The 15,802-nt window shown below is 43.2% G+C and overlaps 1 protein-coding gene across 1 annotated transcript; it reads right to left on the bottom strand.

Annotated features, from left to right (window-relative positions):
- Positions 1–771: 771 nt before the first annotated feature.
- On the bottom strand, positions 772–8,053 carry LOC119178413 (uncharacterized). Its single transcript, XM_037429611.2, has 3 exons — positions 8,000–8,053; positions 4,523–4,687; positions 772–1,577 (listed from the first exon to the last, which is right to left on the bottom strand). The coding sequence occupies exons 1-3, from the start codon at positions 8,009–8,011 to the stop codon at positions 1,134–1,136; spliced, it is 621 nt and encodes a 206-aa protein (XP_037285508.2). The 5' UTR covers positions 8,012–8,053; the 3' UTR covers positions 772–1,133.
- Between the last annotated feature and the right edge of the window lie 7,749 nt (positions 8,054–15,802).

Raw genomic sequence — 15,802 nt, 5'->3', positions numbered from 1 at the left:
CCTTGAGAATACTTGTTAAACACGGTTCACTGACCAAAATCTATTGGGAGCTTGGTCCCACAGCTCATCAGCCTATAAACCCACAAGACCTCTTTTGCACATCTTCAAGGACACTAAATCAAGTTCCCACCTGAAGATAAGCTGCAATATACAGTGGTGCTGTCGATTGTGCACAATCGTGCTTTTTCTTTTTCTTAACTACTTCATTTCCGCGTGTAGAGCGGTAAACAGAACATAGCCTAGTTAACATCAGGGCTCCTCTTGTGTTTCCTGTTGCCCTTTCTCTCTCTTTCTCTGTTGAACTTACGAAACACGCTCGTGCGAAGCGCAATGATTGAATACCATGAATATAGCGAATAAAGTTTATTGCGCATTTTTACAAATGCTCAGAAAGAAGGAACGTGATCAGGAATCGAAAAGCGTCGTATAACTGTAGTTAGTATTTAGTTTACACATACCCATCATCGTCAAAAATATCACAACCAATATCCACTTACACGTCTGCGTCTGACAGTGAAAAGCTGCAGCCTAGATACGCAGTGCACGCTCAGAAATAAGGGCCATTTCACCCTCACTGAAAGACACTTGTAGTTGAAGGTCTTCGTATTATGAACATAAGCATTTTAAGCGTAATCGAAAACGGAACGAACGTATTCACGATCCGCACAGCCAGGCAACCATGCAAAGCTCGAAGTTTCTCCCTTGAAACACTGTTGTCGAAGGCTGTTGAAGCTCAACATACTGAATAACAGACTTCCTTGGATGGCCGAGCTTAAGCATACCCATGATCCGACAGTGTGCAGCTCCATTCATGGTTTCATATTTCTAGAACTTTACTCTTTCACAGCCTTCAATTCCTTGGTCGCCGTTTACTCAAGTAATCCTGACGTACACAGAAATCGACATTACTGCTTCCGTGGTACAGCGGAAAATGTGAATAGTTGCAATATAACTTCCATGTTGCGTTTACTAACTACAAGATCAACCTAAGTCTGATCGCATTCAAAGTCGCTTTTATGATTCGTAAAACAAAACGTTTAATGACCGTAGAAATAGCTCAGCACCACACGTGTCCATCATCGACTTCTATCCACTGAGGCGGCGAGGCTTAGTGAAGACTTCCTGCGTCGTCTTTATAAATACTTGGGTCCATAGGCGACAGCTCGAGCAGGGGCCAAGGCTGGCGCAGGGGCCGCGTACTTTGGCTGTGCCGGAGCGTAAACAGCTGCTGGAGCAGCGGCAGGCTTAACCGCGTACGCCGCGTACGGCGCTGCTACGGGTACGGCCGCGGCTTTGTACGGCACAGCAGCGGCCACAGGAGCAGCCTGTAGAGGGGCTGCGTTGTACAGGGCGCCGGCGGTCTGTCCCTGGGCGGTGCCCGGCTCGTTGGTGTCGATGGCAGCGCGGAAGCCCCCAGCATCGGCGACGTACTTAACGTGGCGGAAGATGCCCTTGGCGTCGGCATAGCTGTAAGAGCCGGTGCGCACGTTGTTGACGTCGCTGGTCTCCTGGCGTTGGACGCGCGTTCCGAACTCGTCAGCCGAGTTGTAACCGAAGGAGTAGGACTGAGCTGTCACCTGTGAACATTGAGTGGTGAGTATATTTTACATATTCATGAAAAGTAAACCGTATGCCACGCTGCAACCACCGCAGAACAGAGGAATGGACTGTTTTGAAGCCTCCTCTTTCAAAGACTGAGCAAAAAAGACTGCTGTTAAGGACAATGGCACCACAGATCCCTTTTGCAGCGCTTTTAATATGCAGGGTGTGTAAGATTCTTGCTGCGCTCATGCCCTAGTGTAGAGATAAGACTTCTTCGGCCCCACAGAGCAAATGGTAAACGGACCACTTGCCCTCCGGACGAAAGGATACAATGGCCATTCTACCAATGCCTCTAAGGATTCACGCACGAATTGATCTTGTTTGGGCGCGCCAAGCCCCTTGTAATATGTAAATACGTTATACCTGAGGTCATTCTCTCGAATACAAACCTTCTGCCTTATTTGCGTCCTCTGGTATGAGCTGACACTTACTTGATGTAGAGCTGATGCAAAAGTGTAGTGGCTGCACTAATAGAACGTGACATAAACGTGTGGATAGCAAACATGTTTAGGCATTACCAATATAGAATAAAATAACACATCATTTGAAAACTTGCCATTGAACAAAGAGGGCGCTTCCGAGAAAATGCGATGTACGCTAGCAGAGACCACCAAAACATTACAAATAAACGAAGAGTCCAATCATAATTCATGATTCTTTTACATTTAGTGTTCAGTACACCTCGTCAGTTGCTTCATAAGAGCTTCCTTTCATTAAAAGATGCATTTATCGCAAAATGCACACACGTAAGGCAATTACATCAAGTCAAAAAGAGCTGTAAATTTTATATCGCTGCAGAAATTCATATAAGAACGTGTCGTCATTCATTTCTTGTGATGTTCTGTTCACGTATGACAACGGATGTAAAAATGAACGTCTTAGCAGCATAGTTCACTTGTGACAACATGTGCCCAGCTTAGTAAATTTGTTTTTCAGGTTTAACAAGCACACACATCAGTTACAAAGACTTAAACCGTAGTGTCGGACATGTCATGGTAAAGGTTTATGTAGTTTGCGTCCAGGACCTGCGAACTCACTCATTAACAATAAAAAAAGAAGACAAGTGAAAATTGTCGTGCAAACACTAACACGCTGAATTTATTCCACGTATGATCCCTGCAGTACTTCAGCATCAGTTCTGCAGAAGTTTTTTTTTTTTTTTTGGTGTAGTTCCTCAGTGCAACAGAGAACGACAGGTATTTGATATCCTCCAAAGCGTTCAAATAACGAAAGGCTCTTACCTTAGGAGTTACGGCCAGAAAACTAATGAAGAGCACGTCTGTTCACTTTTTTTAGGCCTTTCCAATAATATGTTACCTTCACTGCGCTTAGCCAACAACAACAAGAACAACAACAAAAGACGCCATGCTGACATGAAAGCCTGCATACATATGCGAAAAATTCGATTTTTTTGTTTTTCCTACCTTTCTCACAGTCTATATTATTCTTCTTGCATTATTTGTATTTTAATATAAATTCATTCATAAATATAGTTGTAATGCTCATAGAAAAAGTACTGTATGCTTTCTTGGTCAATTCCGCAGAGTAGATGTGGCCACATTTTAGAGGAATCAAATCAAATCAAATATGCTTCACTCTAAAAAAAACTTCGAAAATCTATACAAGCACTTTACCAAGATACTTTAAAATTACGTCCTGCATATTAGCTTTTCAAGTCAACGAGTGCATTTTTGTACTTTACGCTACTTCGCTTTACTGTTATCCTGTTCTTTTTGACAATCACCCACGGCTGATCTGGCTCTCATGTCACAGGCTGAAGACGGTAGAAAGCAGTTTTGAGTATCTTCCTGAGAGCCCACCGACGTAAAAACTACACAAGAGCGATGTTGAAATCATTGAAGGCGTCAGACTTGCACAGGTGGTTAGGTGGTTAGACCCAATTGGCAAGTGTGAGGTGCGTCGCTTTTAGGGTATATGCTACCTCTATATATATATATATATATATATATATATATATATATATATATATATATATATATATACCTTAATCTTTAAAACTACCCCGTCTCTTCCACCTGTGTAGGGTACCATACGAGTTTCTCTAAACTGTTTATCATCCCGGTGTTTCGTTTCCCTGCTGCTCCTTTTCTTCTCTTTATATTGTGTCAGGCTTTTCTACCACGCCATATTTAGTGTCCGTCCTCGATAGACAACAATATTCGACCTCATAATCACTGTAGTTCACCTTTACGACCAAGCGATGTTGCTAGCAGGCAGTCTGCAAAGGCATGAATAAAATAAAAGAAGAACAAGCTTTTACGAATGGTTACGAGTGGAAGAGCAAACTTTTACGGTTGATGGTAACGCCATACAGCGCATAGCACTGGCGAACTGACGCTTTGCCACAGTTGACTCTGTCTTTAATTGGTCGTTTCTGGCTCTTTCTCACTCTACTTTCCCAAGAAAAGGAAATTCATGATCACCCGTTTGTAGCACAAAGTCACAAGGAATTGCATACTGATATTTAACAGAGCAAGCTTCATAGCGTAGCCGAGAAGTTCCTGGTGATGTGGGTGTCAAATCCAGGACCGACGCTTTGCCCGTGCGGTTGCTCTATGAGATGAGCCGACCAAAAGTTTATCAATTGGTAGAGCGAGATTCAACTAATCTACACCTCGATGTTTACGGATACAGCTTGAGAATGAGTAGATGTCACTTTTTTTCTTAACCCTTAGGTCACCTAGCGGGATTCCACTGAACCAATTCGACATTAACGTCTCTTAACAATGCAACTTCCCAATTTTTTTCCGCACTGTAGGGTTGCCTACTGGCTGTTCCCTCATGTCTTCATTTCACTTGTTTCTTTCAGGCTTTTAAGAAGAAAAAAAAAACAACTCGTTCAAATCGAGAGAGGCACTGTTGTGCGAATGCTTTCCGTGGGTTATGCACCCATACTTACTGGTACAGCGGCAACCGCAGCCACAGGAGCGACAAGTGCCTTAGCAGGAGCAGCGAGGACGCTAGGTGCTGCCAGAACTGGCGCTGGGGCGTACAATGGGGACGGTGCTGCAAGCACTGCGCCGGCAGATGCGGCACCTGCCAGACACAGCACCACGAAGACCGCCTGTGGTTGAGTGCGACGTAGGGTAATGAGTGAAGAAGACGAATGGCAAAGCCATCGTGGGGATTCAATAACCATTTTGCAACGAGAATATTTCCTGCTGAACTTACGCAAAAATTTTTTTACATATATCGTTCTAGGAACAGCCTAATAGCTAAAGACGTCCTGCATCTATATAACCAAGAAAGAACGGGTCATAAGTTCGTTATATCGGATGCTTGTTATAACAGTAAATGCAACAATTGGCTCAAGAAAATCGGCAATGTGACTTGAGGAAGAATCCACGCCTCATACGATAGTGTAAGTAGTCAAATGCTTTTTTTTCTTTTTCTTTTCACTCAATTACCAGTTTCCGCCAATTGTCCAAAAATATTTTACGTAATGTGGTTGAAAGTTTTATTTTATATTTATTTTGCTTTTTATGCAAGCTTTGGAGTTTAGAGCCTTATTACTTATAGAGTTCTGAGTCTAACCATTTTTTTCTTTTTACAGTGATATGACAGCGGCTCTTGCTTTTTGATTTCATTATAAAAAGAAAAAATGGCACTGAACTGAATTGCTGACTAAACAAAATTCGTAATTAGTTCAATGTAACACGGTTCGACTTAACAAATGAACTCAACTCCTCCAGACCATGTCCCTTTCTTTATTATTTTTAAAGTCAAGTCAGCGCTACCACTGTGTCAAAATTATGTTTTGTTTTGTTTTACGCATGACTGTGTGTCCAAATTGATGTCTTCATATATATAGAAAATCATTTTTGTCTTGTAGAAATACATGCCTAATGTCATTGAGAGACGGTATATTACAGTTTGCTTGCAGGAGCAGCCAGAGTTTACCAATTATGGCCTCTAAACAATATGTAGGGTCAGGGTAATTGTTTCAAAAAGATTTAGGTTCTCGTTTTGAGGCAAAAAAGAGACGTCTGTTCAACTGTAAGTGCGCCTGATGAAAAATAATGGTATTATTTTCAAGGTGCTCCAGTAAGTACGCACAGATCTACAAAATGTTTTCGCAAATAAGACTTACTGTACGTTTTCTGCTGGACCAGTTAAAGGACTACCACCGATAGTTTCCTTCCTAAAATAAGGGACTTAAGATAAGCTGGTCACCTAACATTGAAATTGTTCATTTTGTGGTCAAGGTATGATATGGGTCAGTTGTATAAAGTTTCAAGGGCATCTACTTCTGTTTTTGTTTTTTTGGGGGGGGGGGAGGGAATAAAACTTTGCACAGTTATAAATTTGCCGTGTCGCTAGGCAATCGTGCGCACACGCAACAGCGCCTTCACGCGGTCTTAGAGGCAAAGCAAGCTGTGCACGAGGATATGTGTAGAGACAGCAGCAGCATACTGTGTTCATTCCTCAACACAAAAAACACCATCGGTTGATTTACACAAGCCGACACAGAGAAAACGCACTGCTTAATGTGGGGACTGTGATATGATGCATTTGTTCATCTTTGAGGTTGTAAGACGACACTTCTCTTGGGTGCGAATGGGCATGTAGTCACTTGACACTTTTTTTTCTGCGGTTTCGCTCTTTCTTTCTGAAAGAATAACAAAATTGAAGGAAGGGGCCCCCCTTCTTCATCATGTACTGAGTGCAATAAAGTTCCGGAGAAAGACCACTACATCTGGCCCTACAAGCAATATTGGCTTGAAAGTGAGAGACTCGTAGACAACATAAAAAATAGGCAGGATTTGCTCTCAATTTCTGTGAAAAGATTGTGTTTGCGGAAGGTGTGTAAATGATTCGCGAGCAATTTTGTTGTGGCGTTTCACGTTTGTACGCGAGAGAAAGGTCTACAGAGGATACGTGGCGAGACTCCCTGCATCCATGGAAAGAGAGAAGCTCAGGCTTTTGTCGATCAGGCCCGCCAGGTTAACCCCACCCTTAGCAATGTTCACACCTCCACCATCCCAACCCCCACCAACAGTCAGAGATGAGTTATTTGATGGAAATATCCTCATTCGCGTTTTCTCACGGTTCTACACAGCTGTCTGATTTTGTCAGAGCGTTCTGTAGAGTGCATGTTCATTTCTCGAAACAAGAAAAAAGAGAAACAGAAACCTAAAGTGCATCACTAGCACTGTTATCTGACTGGCGGTGTATCGGGAACGTTAGCTTGTTTGTCATTATGCGGATCAGGCCCGACGTTTGTTTTAGCTGAAGCAAGCATCAAATACGCGTTCTGTACACTCAGCACTCACTGAATATGTTGGGCAATTTTGACTACGAAGCGGCGGAACACCGAAAGCAAAGCTCAATTCCAACTATCAAGAATAGAAAGGCGTTATGAGATCCGCGCGGGTCTGCTAGGCATTACGAAACATCGGGATTGTAACTTTTGTTTCTCCTGTCTGCAGACTGCGAAGAGAGAATGGTAGCACGCCTGTATAAAAAGCACTAGCAACTTGACCATAGTAACAAATTTGGCAAATAATTTTTTGATTACTTCAGTCTTCAGCACACTGAAGCTGTTCAAACCTAAAAAGCCACAAAGTGACATTACGCTTGTTGATGATATGTGGGGTTTGACGTCCCAAAACCACCATATGATTATGAGAGACGCCTTAGTGGAGGGCTCCGGAAATTTTAACCACCTGAGGTTTTTTAACGTGCGCCCAAATCTGAGCACACAGGCCTACACCATTTCCGCCTTCATCGAAAATGCAGCCATGGCAGCCGGGATTCGATCATGCGACTTGCGGGTCAGCAGCCGAGTACCTTAGCCACTCTAGACCACCACGGCGGAGCGTGACATAACGCTTAGATTGACAATTCCGGTTATGCACAATATACCTTTAGGCTCCTTATCACGGCTCATGGCAGCTTCGTACAATCGTTTGTCGAATAGCGTAATTACATGACATTTTGCTCGGATGTGGCTACTCACGACTGCACAATCTCCTGCAACCCATCATTGCAACTTCGACTACCACTAGGTCTCTTTCGGCGGGATGAAATTTCAGTACCATGCTTGTGGATTGGCACTTCAATGGACGCTTTCATGACACTGTTCAAGTAAACGAAAATCCTTCTTGACGGGACGTCGTACTGCATGCTTTTAACACCAGTAGATTTGATCGCTTCTTTTTTTCATTCATGCGTGCAATTCTGGGCTCTATATGATTATCAACACTCCCCCCTGATGAATAGGTGACCCTCGAATCTAGTTTCGTGCAACAATGTATCCATACATCGATATCCAATAGCAGAAAACAACCATGGCCCTAAAGTCGAATATTCCTCGGGATATCCCGATAGTCTGTCTCGAACGATGACTAATGTATAGTGAGTGCAGGTCGCTTACCTCGACAAACATGATTCGGTGGTGTACGTATTCCTCGTGCGTTCTCGGCGAGATCCTGAGATGTCATCTGCGTGCCACATTCCTATATATACAGATCTCCTTCTCGCTGTCGTCATACAAACCACTCTCGCTCGCGAAACCGAAAAATTAACGAAAACGACCCATTTCAGGGCAAGAACCAGGTCAGGGCGAAATTTCGGCCATATAGAAGACGAACGGGTGCCGCGTTTGGCACCCAGAGGCGTCCCCATGCGCGACGACACGCAAGACAGGCAGCCGTCGTCATCTGCATTTTAAAGCGCCGCATTGAAGAGCCCGACAGCAGCTGTCGGGAAAAATGCGTCCAAAGGTTCTCAGAGAAGCGCTTCCATTTGTCACCGAGACGACTAAAAACCTTCTAGAAGTGGATCTGGAAGAAAACTAACTCTTAGTTGTTCGCAGAATATCGCAAAAAGATATACGGAAAACGTTCAGAAAGAAATTCGTTGACGGTAACAAGTGCATGTGTGTAAGCTGATTCTGGAGTGTTATTTAATAATTAAGGTTGCTTTCCACTAGCGCAGTCAATCCTAAGGGAAAGCTGGAGCTGGGTGCCCTACCTTGTTTTTTTTTTACTTCTGTTTGAATATTTCTTTTTTTTTCGTTGTTCTTTTCTCTGTGTTTTAATCTATCTTTTTTTTCTTTGTCTATTTCTATTTTTCCGTTCTCTCTATTTCTCTGTATGTCCTGCTCTTTTCTCTCTCCTCTTTTCTTTCTGTCTAATTGTCGCATTCATTTCGTGCACTCCTCTTGCTTAATTATCTTTCTTTGTATCCTTCTGTTTCTGTCTTGCTTTGTGTTATATATATATATATATATATATATATATATATATATATATATATATATATATATATAGGGAGGACCCCTCCTTAAACTGTTGGGAAATAAATATATTTATCCTTGTTGATAACGCTCCCGTTGTGCCATACCCCATATATATATATATATATATATATATATATATATATATATAACTTTTTCATATCTTTTTAACCCTGTGTGTACATGTTTCCAATGTCTCTTCATTTCTTTCTCTCTACGCGTTCTCTCACCCATCAATTGTTTCATACCACGCCGTACAAATATTCGCACGTGTACTCGGACTGAAGCAGAATATGAAGAACAGGACTTAGATGGAGCGGACGAAACTTATGCGTGCTGGTTCAATATGGTACCAGTTTTCTGTTAATTTTGCGTAGACTAACGGTCGGACTAAACACGTCCGTTTAATTGACGTAACGTATACTGGCTAGTTGCAGCAAAAACAGGGCCGCATACAAAACCTTTTTTAATCGTAAGCGTTCTGGGCCATTTGCTGGCTATAACCTCACTTATGATATGCCTCGAATCACCACTGGCTGAAAGATCATCTTATGAAATATGATACACTAATATGTTCTTCTGAATGCAAGCCCTGATTCGTGGTGTCATTCAAGAATTTCGGCGGCAAAAGCATGGTTATGCAAGAAACATGTGAATTGATTGGCAATTACGCCCCATAACGACTGTTGTATATAGAATAATATTTGAAAGATTGGGCCTAGAGAAAATGCAAATGTAGTTGTATGCCAGTAATAATATTTCTCAGAAGCAGTATATTTCATGCCGACACCATTGCAACAATATTTAGTTGAAGGAAACTTAGGAAACCCTATTGATAACTGCTGTGTTTAGAAAATGTTATTGTCACAGATGTCTATAACATTTCAGCAGGACATATTCTTGTTAGACATACATTAACGAATTCGACAAAACTGACTTTATTTACATAAACATAAATAGTTTAGAAATGTTTATTTACACTATGTACAGACAACAAAAGTTTCATAACAATCCAGTACTAGGGCACATACACTTCGGCACATCTATGTACCACGACAAACATCACCACGTTGCAATGAAGACACCATTGCTCTGATTTACATGACTATGTTAGCATACTTATACACACAAAGTATCAACGTGATATCATGATAGAATGAAGGATATAAAGGTACAATAAAAACAGTGATACAGATTTCTTTACAGACTAAATCTTGAATAATTACTCAACAGGCGCTGCATATATAATAGCACCACGTCGGTTGAAAAATGAGTTGTACCCTTTCGCGTTCCACAATGACGAAAGGGCACGACCAATGCCGCTGAAACTCCTGCCCCCAAATATACACTGACATTGATAGCCAAGAGTGCGATACAGAAGTACCATAGCTCATAATAAAAACCTTCCACCTTTGAAGCAAACGTATACACACACATTTTAGTAATGGCACGTGATTCGTTTGCATTAATTCAGGTTATTGCATATGATTTATTCAGATTGGTTAGTCAGCTTTGAACTATAGGCCTATTAATTATCTGTAGGACTTCTATGCAATGCTATCTTTCCGACACGAAAGTGCGGAAAATCTAATATGCGAGTACTGTGGCTTTTTTGAAGCGTCACCTTTCGTGCCTTAACCCCGTATTCTAGAGCGTCTCTCCACTCAACACTTCACCTTCACTTGAGAAGGCTGATGGGATCGCCGTCTCTAGGCAGGGAAAGTCACTGCATATCAGCAATAATCGGCGGCGATTCTTAAGTAGCGTAGCGTCACTTTCAGCCGCACAGCGGCGCAGTGCTCTACTCTCTCAAGTGAAGGGTGAAAGTCGAGTCGAGGGGCGTTTGTGAATCTACGCGTAGAACACCGGCATGTTCCACGGCAGCGCATCACCTCACATTAGTTATTGCTTTGAAAAGTTAAGTCATTGCTGGCTGCGCACATTGAACGCCATAAATGATATACCATGCATGCGGCAACATTAAAAATAATCACACTGTAAGCACGCTGCTGAAGTAGTCACATTTCTCACACGACTACTTATAGCATGCTGCGCTGACGTTGCTAGCCCAGCAGCAACACGTGTGCCTCTGCACGCTGCAATATCGCGCAGTTTTTCAGAACAGAGCAGCAAGAGGGGAGTTTATTTCCAGTCTCCCGGTTATGAGCATTCGCAAAAGGCGGAGAAAAAAAAAGGTGCACCAGTAACACTAAAACATGCGTTTAGCGTAGCAGCAACGGGGGTACACGCCGCGACACGCACGCACAAAAATAAAACCCTGAGCGGAATGGGCGTGTCTTCGTTACGCTGCGAAAGTAACCGCCAGGTGGGCCGAGCCCAACGAACACATTTGTTCTGCGCTCTCGATGCATTGCGAGTTCATGTCGCCTTTCCACGAGCGCTACCTTTACATCAAACACCAGCATTTCTATGAGTATTTGCTTAATTATGAAAGATAGTGGAACGTAGATTCCCACGTGTGCGTGCGAAGCGGGGTAGTTCCTTCGTTTGACAACCTATTAGATCGGTTGGATTTCACATAAGATCCAAGCAACCTTGAGGTAAAGAGGCCTCGCATAGGAGAGACTCTCGTCAGCTGGCTTTTCAAGCCGATCAGACGCTTAAATTCAGAAGAGAGAGAGAGATAGACTTTATTAATTTCCGGCAGATTGCTGGGATGGGCTCCCACCTAGGGGCCAACGGAGAGACCGTGTCTCCCGGCAGCTTCCTTGGCCTGCTGGATCGCCCAAAGTTGTTTGTCCAGGCCCGAACTGAGCAGCGCAGTCCGCCAACGCACCCGAGGGTCTTCATTGGAGGCCACGACCCCAGAATTTCTGACTAATGCTGGACATTTCCATAGGATATGGTCAAGAGTGGCTCTGGTGGTACAGTACTGGCATAGATTAGAACTATAGACGTCAGAATATATGTGGTGCATGATGACAGGGTTCGTGTGTGTGCGTGTTTGTAGCTGTCGCCACTGAACGGACTGGGCCCGATTTAGCTTGGAGTGAGGGGGAGGGTACTCCCGCCTTTGCAGTCGATAGTGTTGAATTATGTCATTAAATTTAGTGAGCCGATCGTCCTATTCCCACACCGGCGCAGAAAGGTCTGTTTTGGTGGCCACTTCGTTTGACGTGACTCGGAACGTAAGACCTCGAGCCACGTTGTGCGCCACTTCATTCGGATTGGCCTCTGCGTTACCTAGTGGTGTGTGGGCAGGGAACCACAAGATGTGTACGTATTTGTCCGCCTCGTGAATTTTGCCTGTATTAAGAATCCACAATGCCTCGAGGAAGATTCTGCCGCTGGCGTAGTTTAGAACAGCTGTCTGCGAGTCCCTGATTACGCAAGAGGCGTTAGTGTGGGCTATGGCCATCGCGATAGCCACTTCCTCTGCCGTTTCTACGTTCCGTGTGATGATTGACGCGCTGCTTTTGCATTGTTGTGTGTGGTCTACGACAGCAGCCACGAAGTGGTGACGTTCCTGGTAGCGTGCTGTGTCGACAAAGACTGCCTCATGGTTGCTCCCAAACGTCTTTGACATGGTCCTGGCTCTACTGACACGTCTGCCCTTGTTGTGTTCAGGGTGCATGTTTCTTGGTATGGGTGGTACTGTTAGCTTAGCACGGATAGTGCGTGGTATGTCGTGTTTGTCTCCGTGTTGAGTGTGGTAAGTAATACCGAGATTACATAGAATCTGGCGGCCTGGCTTAGTCTTGGCTAAACGCTTGAATTGGGAGATTTGTTGCGCCTCAATAAGTTCCTCAAGGGTATTGTATAAACCAGGTTGAAGGAGTAGTTCAGTGCTGGTGTTTTGAGGCAAACCTAGCGCTTGTTTGTAAATTTTCCTAATTAGGCTGTTGAGTTTTGACTTTTCCGCGGTGAACCATCGGTGGTACGCCGCCGTATAGGTGATGTGAGTTAAAACAAACGCTTGGATCAAACGGATGATGCTGGCCTCTTTCATGCCTTTGTGTTTATTGGTAATGCGCCTAATGAGGCTCATCGTGTTAGACACTCTGGCTTCAATGTTGCGAACTGTCTCTCCGTTGTAACCTTACTTTCTATAATCAAACCTAGCACTCTGATTTTGTCCATGGTTGGTATGGCGTGAACATCGCTTGTAGTGAGTTTTATATCAGCGTGTGCCTGCGCTTGGGGATGTTGTTTGGGTGGCCGACCTCTAAGTGCAGGGCGATATAGCAGTAGCTCAGATTTTTCCGCCGAGCAGGATAGTCCAGTTCCTTGTAAATACCGTTCGACTGTGTCAATCCCCTCCTGTAATCTCTGTTCAATGGAACCGTCACTGCTGTCGCACACCCAGAGGGTGATGTCGTCGGCGTAAATGGTGTGATGAAGTCCTTGGATGGTTTGAAGTTTTGAAGGAAGACCAATGAGGGTGAGGTTAAACAACATGGGAGATATCACGGAACCCTGCGGGGTGCCCGCACTTCCTATGAATATTTCGGACGACCTGAGTGCTCCCACAGTGATCATGGCCGTTCTGCCCGTAAGAAATGCGCTAATATAGTTGTACGTGCGAAGCCCCAAGTTTAGGGTATTGACCTGATTTAGAATGGTGCTATGCGTGACAGAGTCAAAAGCCTTCTTCAGATCAAGACCAAGTATGCCCTTAGTGGAGCGTCCCGTACTGTCTATGATGTGATGCTTAAGCTGCAACATGGCATCCTGCGTTGAAAGATGCCTGCGGAAGCCAATCATGGTGTGTGGGAAAAAATCATTGTCTTCGAGGTAATTTGTCAGTCTAGCCAGGAAAGCGTGTTCCATCAATTTGCCTATGCAAGATGTTAAGGAGATGGGCCTAAGATTGTCAGTATACAGTGGTTTGCCTGGTTTCGGAATCAGAATCACCTTGGCCGTACATCCAGTAAAGGCAATAAGAATTATATACAAGAAATGCCGGCAGGATAACCAGGATTCAGCCCAGTAGGCTGCCCTTTACTGGATAAGTATCATGAAGGTGGCTAAAGAGGTGAAGTAATTTCGAGTGAATGCTTTGGAAGCGCCTTACCACAAAAGTATTTCCAGCGTTTGCAACCCCGCTATGCTCCAAAACTTCATTTTTTCGTGCGGTGCTCCCTCACAGGTCAAGTGTTTTTATTTGGCCATTGTAGATATTGAGTAAACAAAGGATTCTTCTTCCCAACGAAAAAAACTACACATAGATAAGCATTAACATCATATCTAGTGAAACTTGCCTAAACTTTAAGGTTTCTTAAGGAGGCCTGTAACAGCCAGCCACACGTTAACCATTAGGTTGGGAAAATTTTGACAAATGAAACTCGCACGTCGTGTGAGGAAAACGCTTCTTTTTCTCCGCTCAAAGCTAACTTTTTTGCCGTGTTCTTACAAAGACCGAAACTGGGGCATTATTCTCTAGAGAAAAACAAGTTTACTTTCAAGGCAAAATTTCCACCACAGCAACTCTTTCACAATCTTTTTCAACGTGGCAAAATAATCCTGCGTCATCATCTTAGATTACGGCAAGAAAACTAGCTTGATTTACTGTACTTTTTTCAGCATGCAATGGTAAAAATGCATTTGCTTTTGCTCTGCGCAACTCACTCTGCATAATGTTACTTTTGGTTGTCTTAAATAACAGGACATCGTTCACTATGTGTTTTCAGATGTCTTTGTAACCATATGGCAGAGACATTGTTCAAAATAAATTGTTCAATTAAATGAAATGTTCAAATAAATTGGAGGTGTTTTCATCACCTTGGGGGAAGAAGCAAAGTGGGGGCTTATTTTTACTTTCAATAGCCTGCATAATTTCTAAAACATTGCGCACTTTGCAAGAAAAGAAGTCAAAGCGTATTTTTCAGCGATTTAGGCAATGTGTGTTATAGGCATTGCTTGGGCGTCGTTCTCACAAAATGCATCCATGGCAAGCAAACGAACCCGGATTCACTATGGCGTACCTGATATTTAATTTAATTAGTAAATATATGGTCAGTCGGAAAGAAAGAGCGTTTGTAAATGCACGTTTGACAGTATATTATACGCGAGTTTAAAAAAACGGGACACACAAACATATCTAAAATACAGGTGAATGAACTCCCTGCTATATATCGGCAAATATTTCTCGCTTTGCTGTTCCAACATATAACACTTTGTTTAGTAGAGATTATGAAATAAAATGCATGCTCTCACGAGGCTTTAGAAGTAGTGGGGTTCTTTATGAAGCCACCGATTAGCTAGCTCTTGGATATTGCGTCCATCGCTGCTTACTGTCTAGCGGAGATTACCCCACCTGTGGTAAGATCACCACCATCACCATCTCGAGCGGAGAAAAAGTGCACGATCTTCTTTGATTTTCTACGGCGAGAGCCGCCCTTGCCTTCGACGCATTAGGAGCAGGTGGTAATACAATTGCAAAAATCATTCCGAGCTTGATAGATTCATTAACAAATACATAGTCAACAAGGGAGACGGTAAGAAAACTGTCAAGACAATCTGTACATCCTCTTAACCTGAGTGATGTTACAGTCAATGAAACAAAACGCTTGATTTCTTGTTCTAAACTGTTCAAGGTTCCCCGAAAAATGAGAGCATTAGAGAAAAATACCAGGTTTGCACAAGCTCCCCTTTACAATACGAAATACAGTTCAATCATGGCTTTGTAGTTACTGATGAACAGTAATGGTAAACATTTTGTTCTGTGGAGTGTAGACCATGTGCTTGTCAGCTTTCTTTTAGCATTGTTCATTGAACACTCCCTCAGGAAATGTTTGCGGTTAGTAACTTCGGTTTCTTCAGCACAAATGTATTCTAGCATCATCATTGAGTTGTTCCTTTTGTCGTTGGACAATGAGAAGCAATAGAGTAATCAATGTAGCCTTTACCTACGTCAAAATCTATGCCTACTAATACAAAACAGAATAAGATAGATGCCATGCAGCTCCGCCATCAAAG

The sequence above is a fragment of the Rhipicephalus microplus genome, chromosome 1, assembly GCF_043290135.1.
Source record: "Rhipicephalus microplus isolate Deutch F79 chromosome 1, USDA_Rmic, whole genome shotgun sequence".
NCBI classification, from domain to species: Eukaryota; Metazoa; Arthropoda; class Arachnida; order Ixodida; family Ixodidae; genus Rhipicephalus; species Rhipicephalus microplus.
This window is presented reverse-complemented; position numbering and strand designations above follow the sequence as displayed.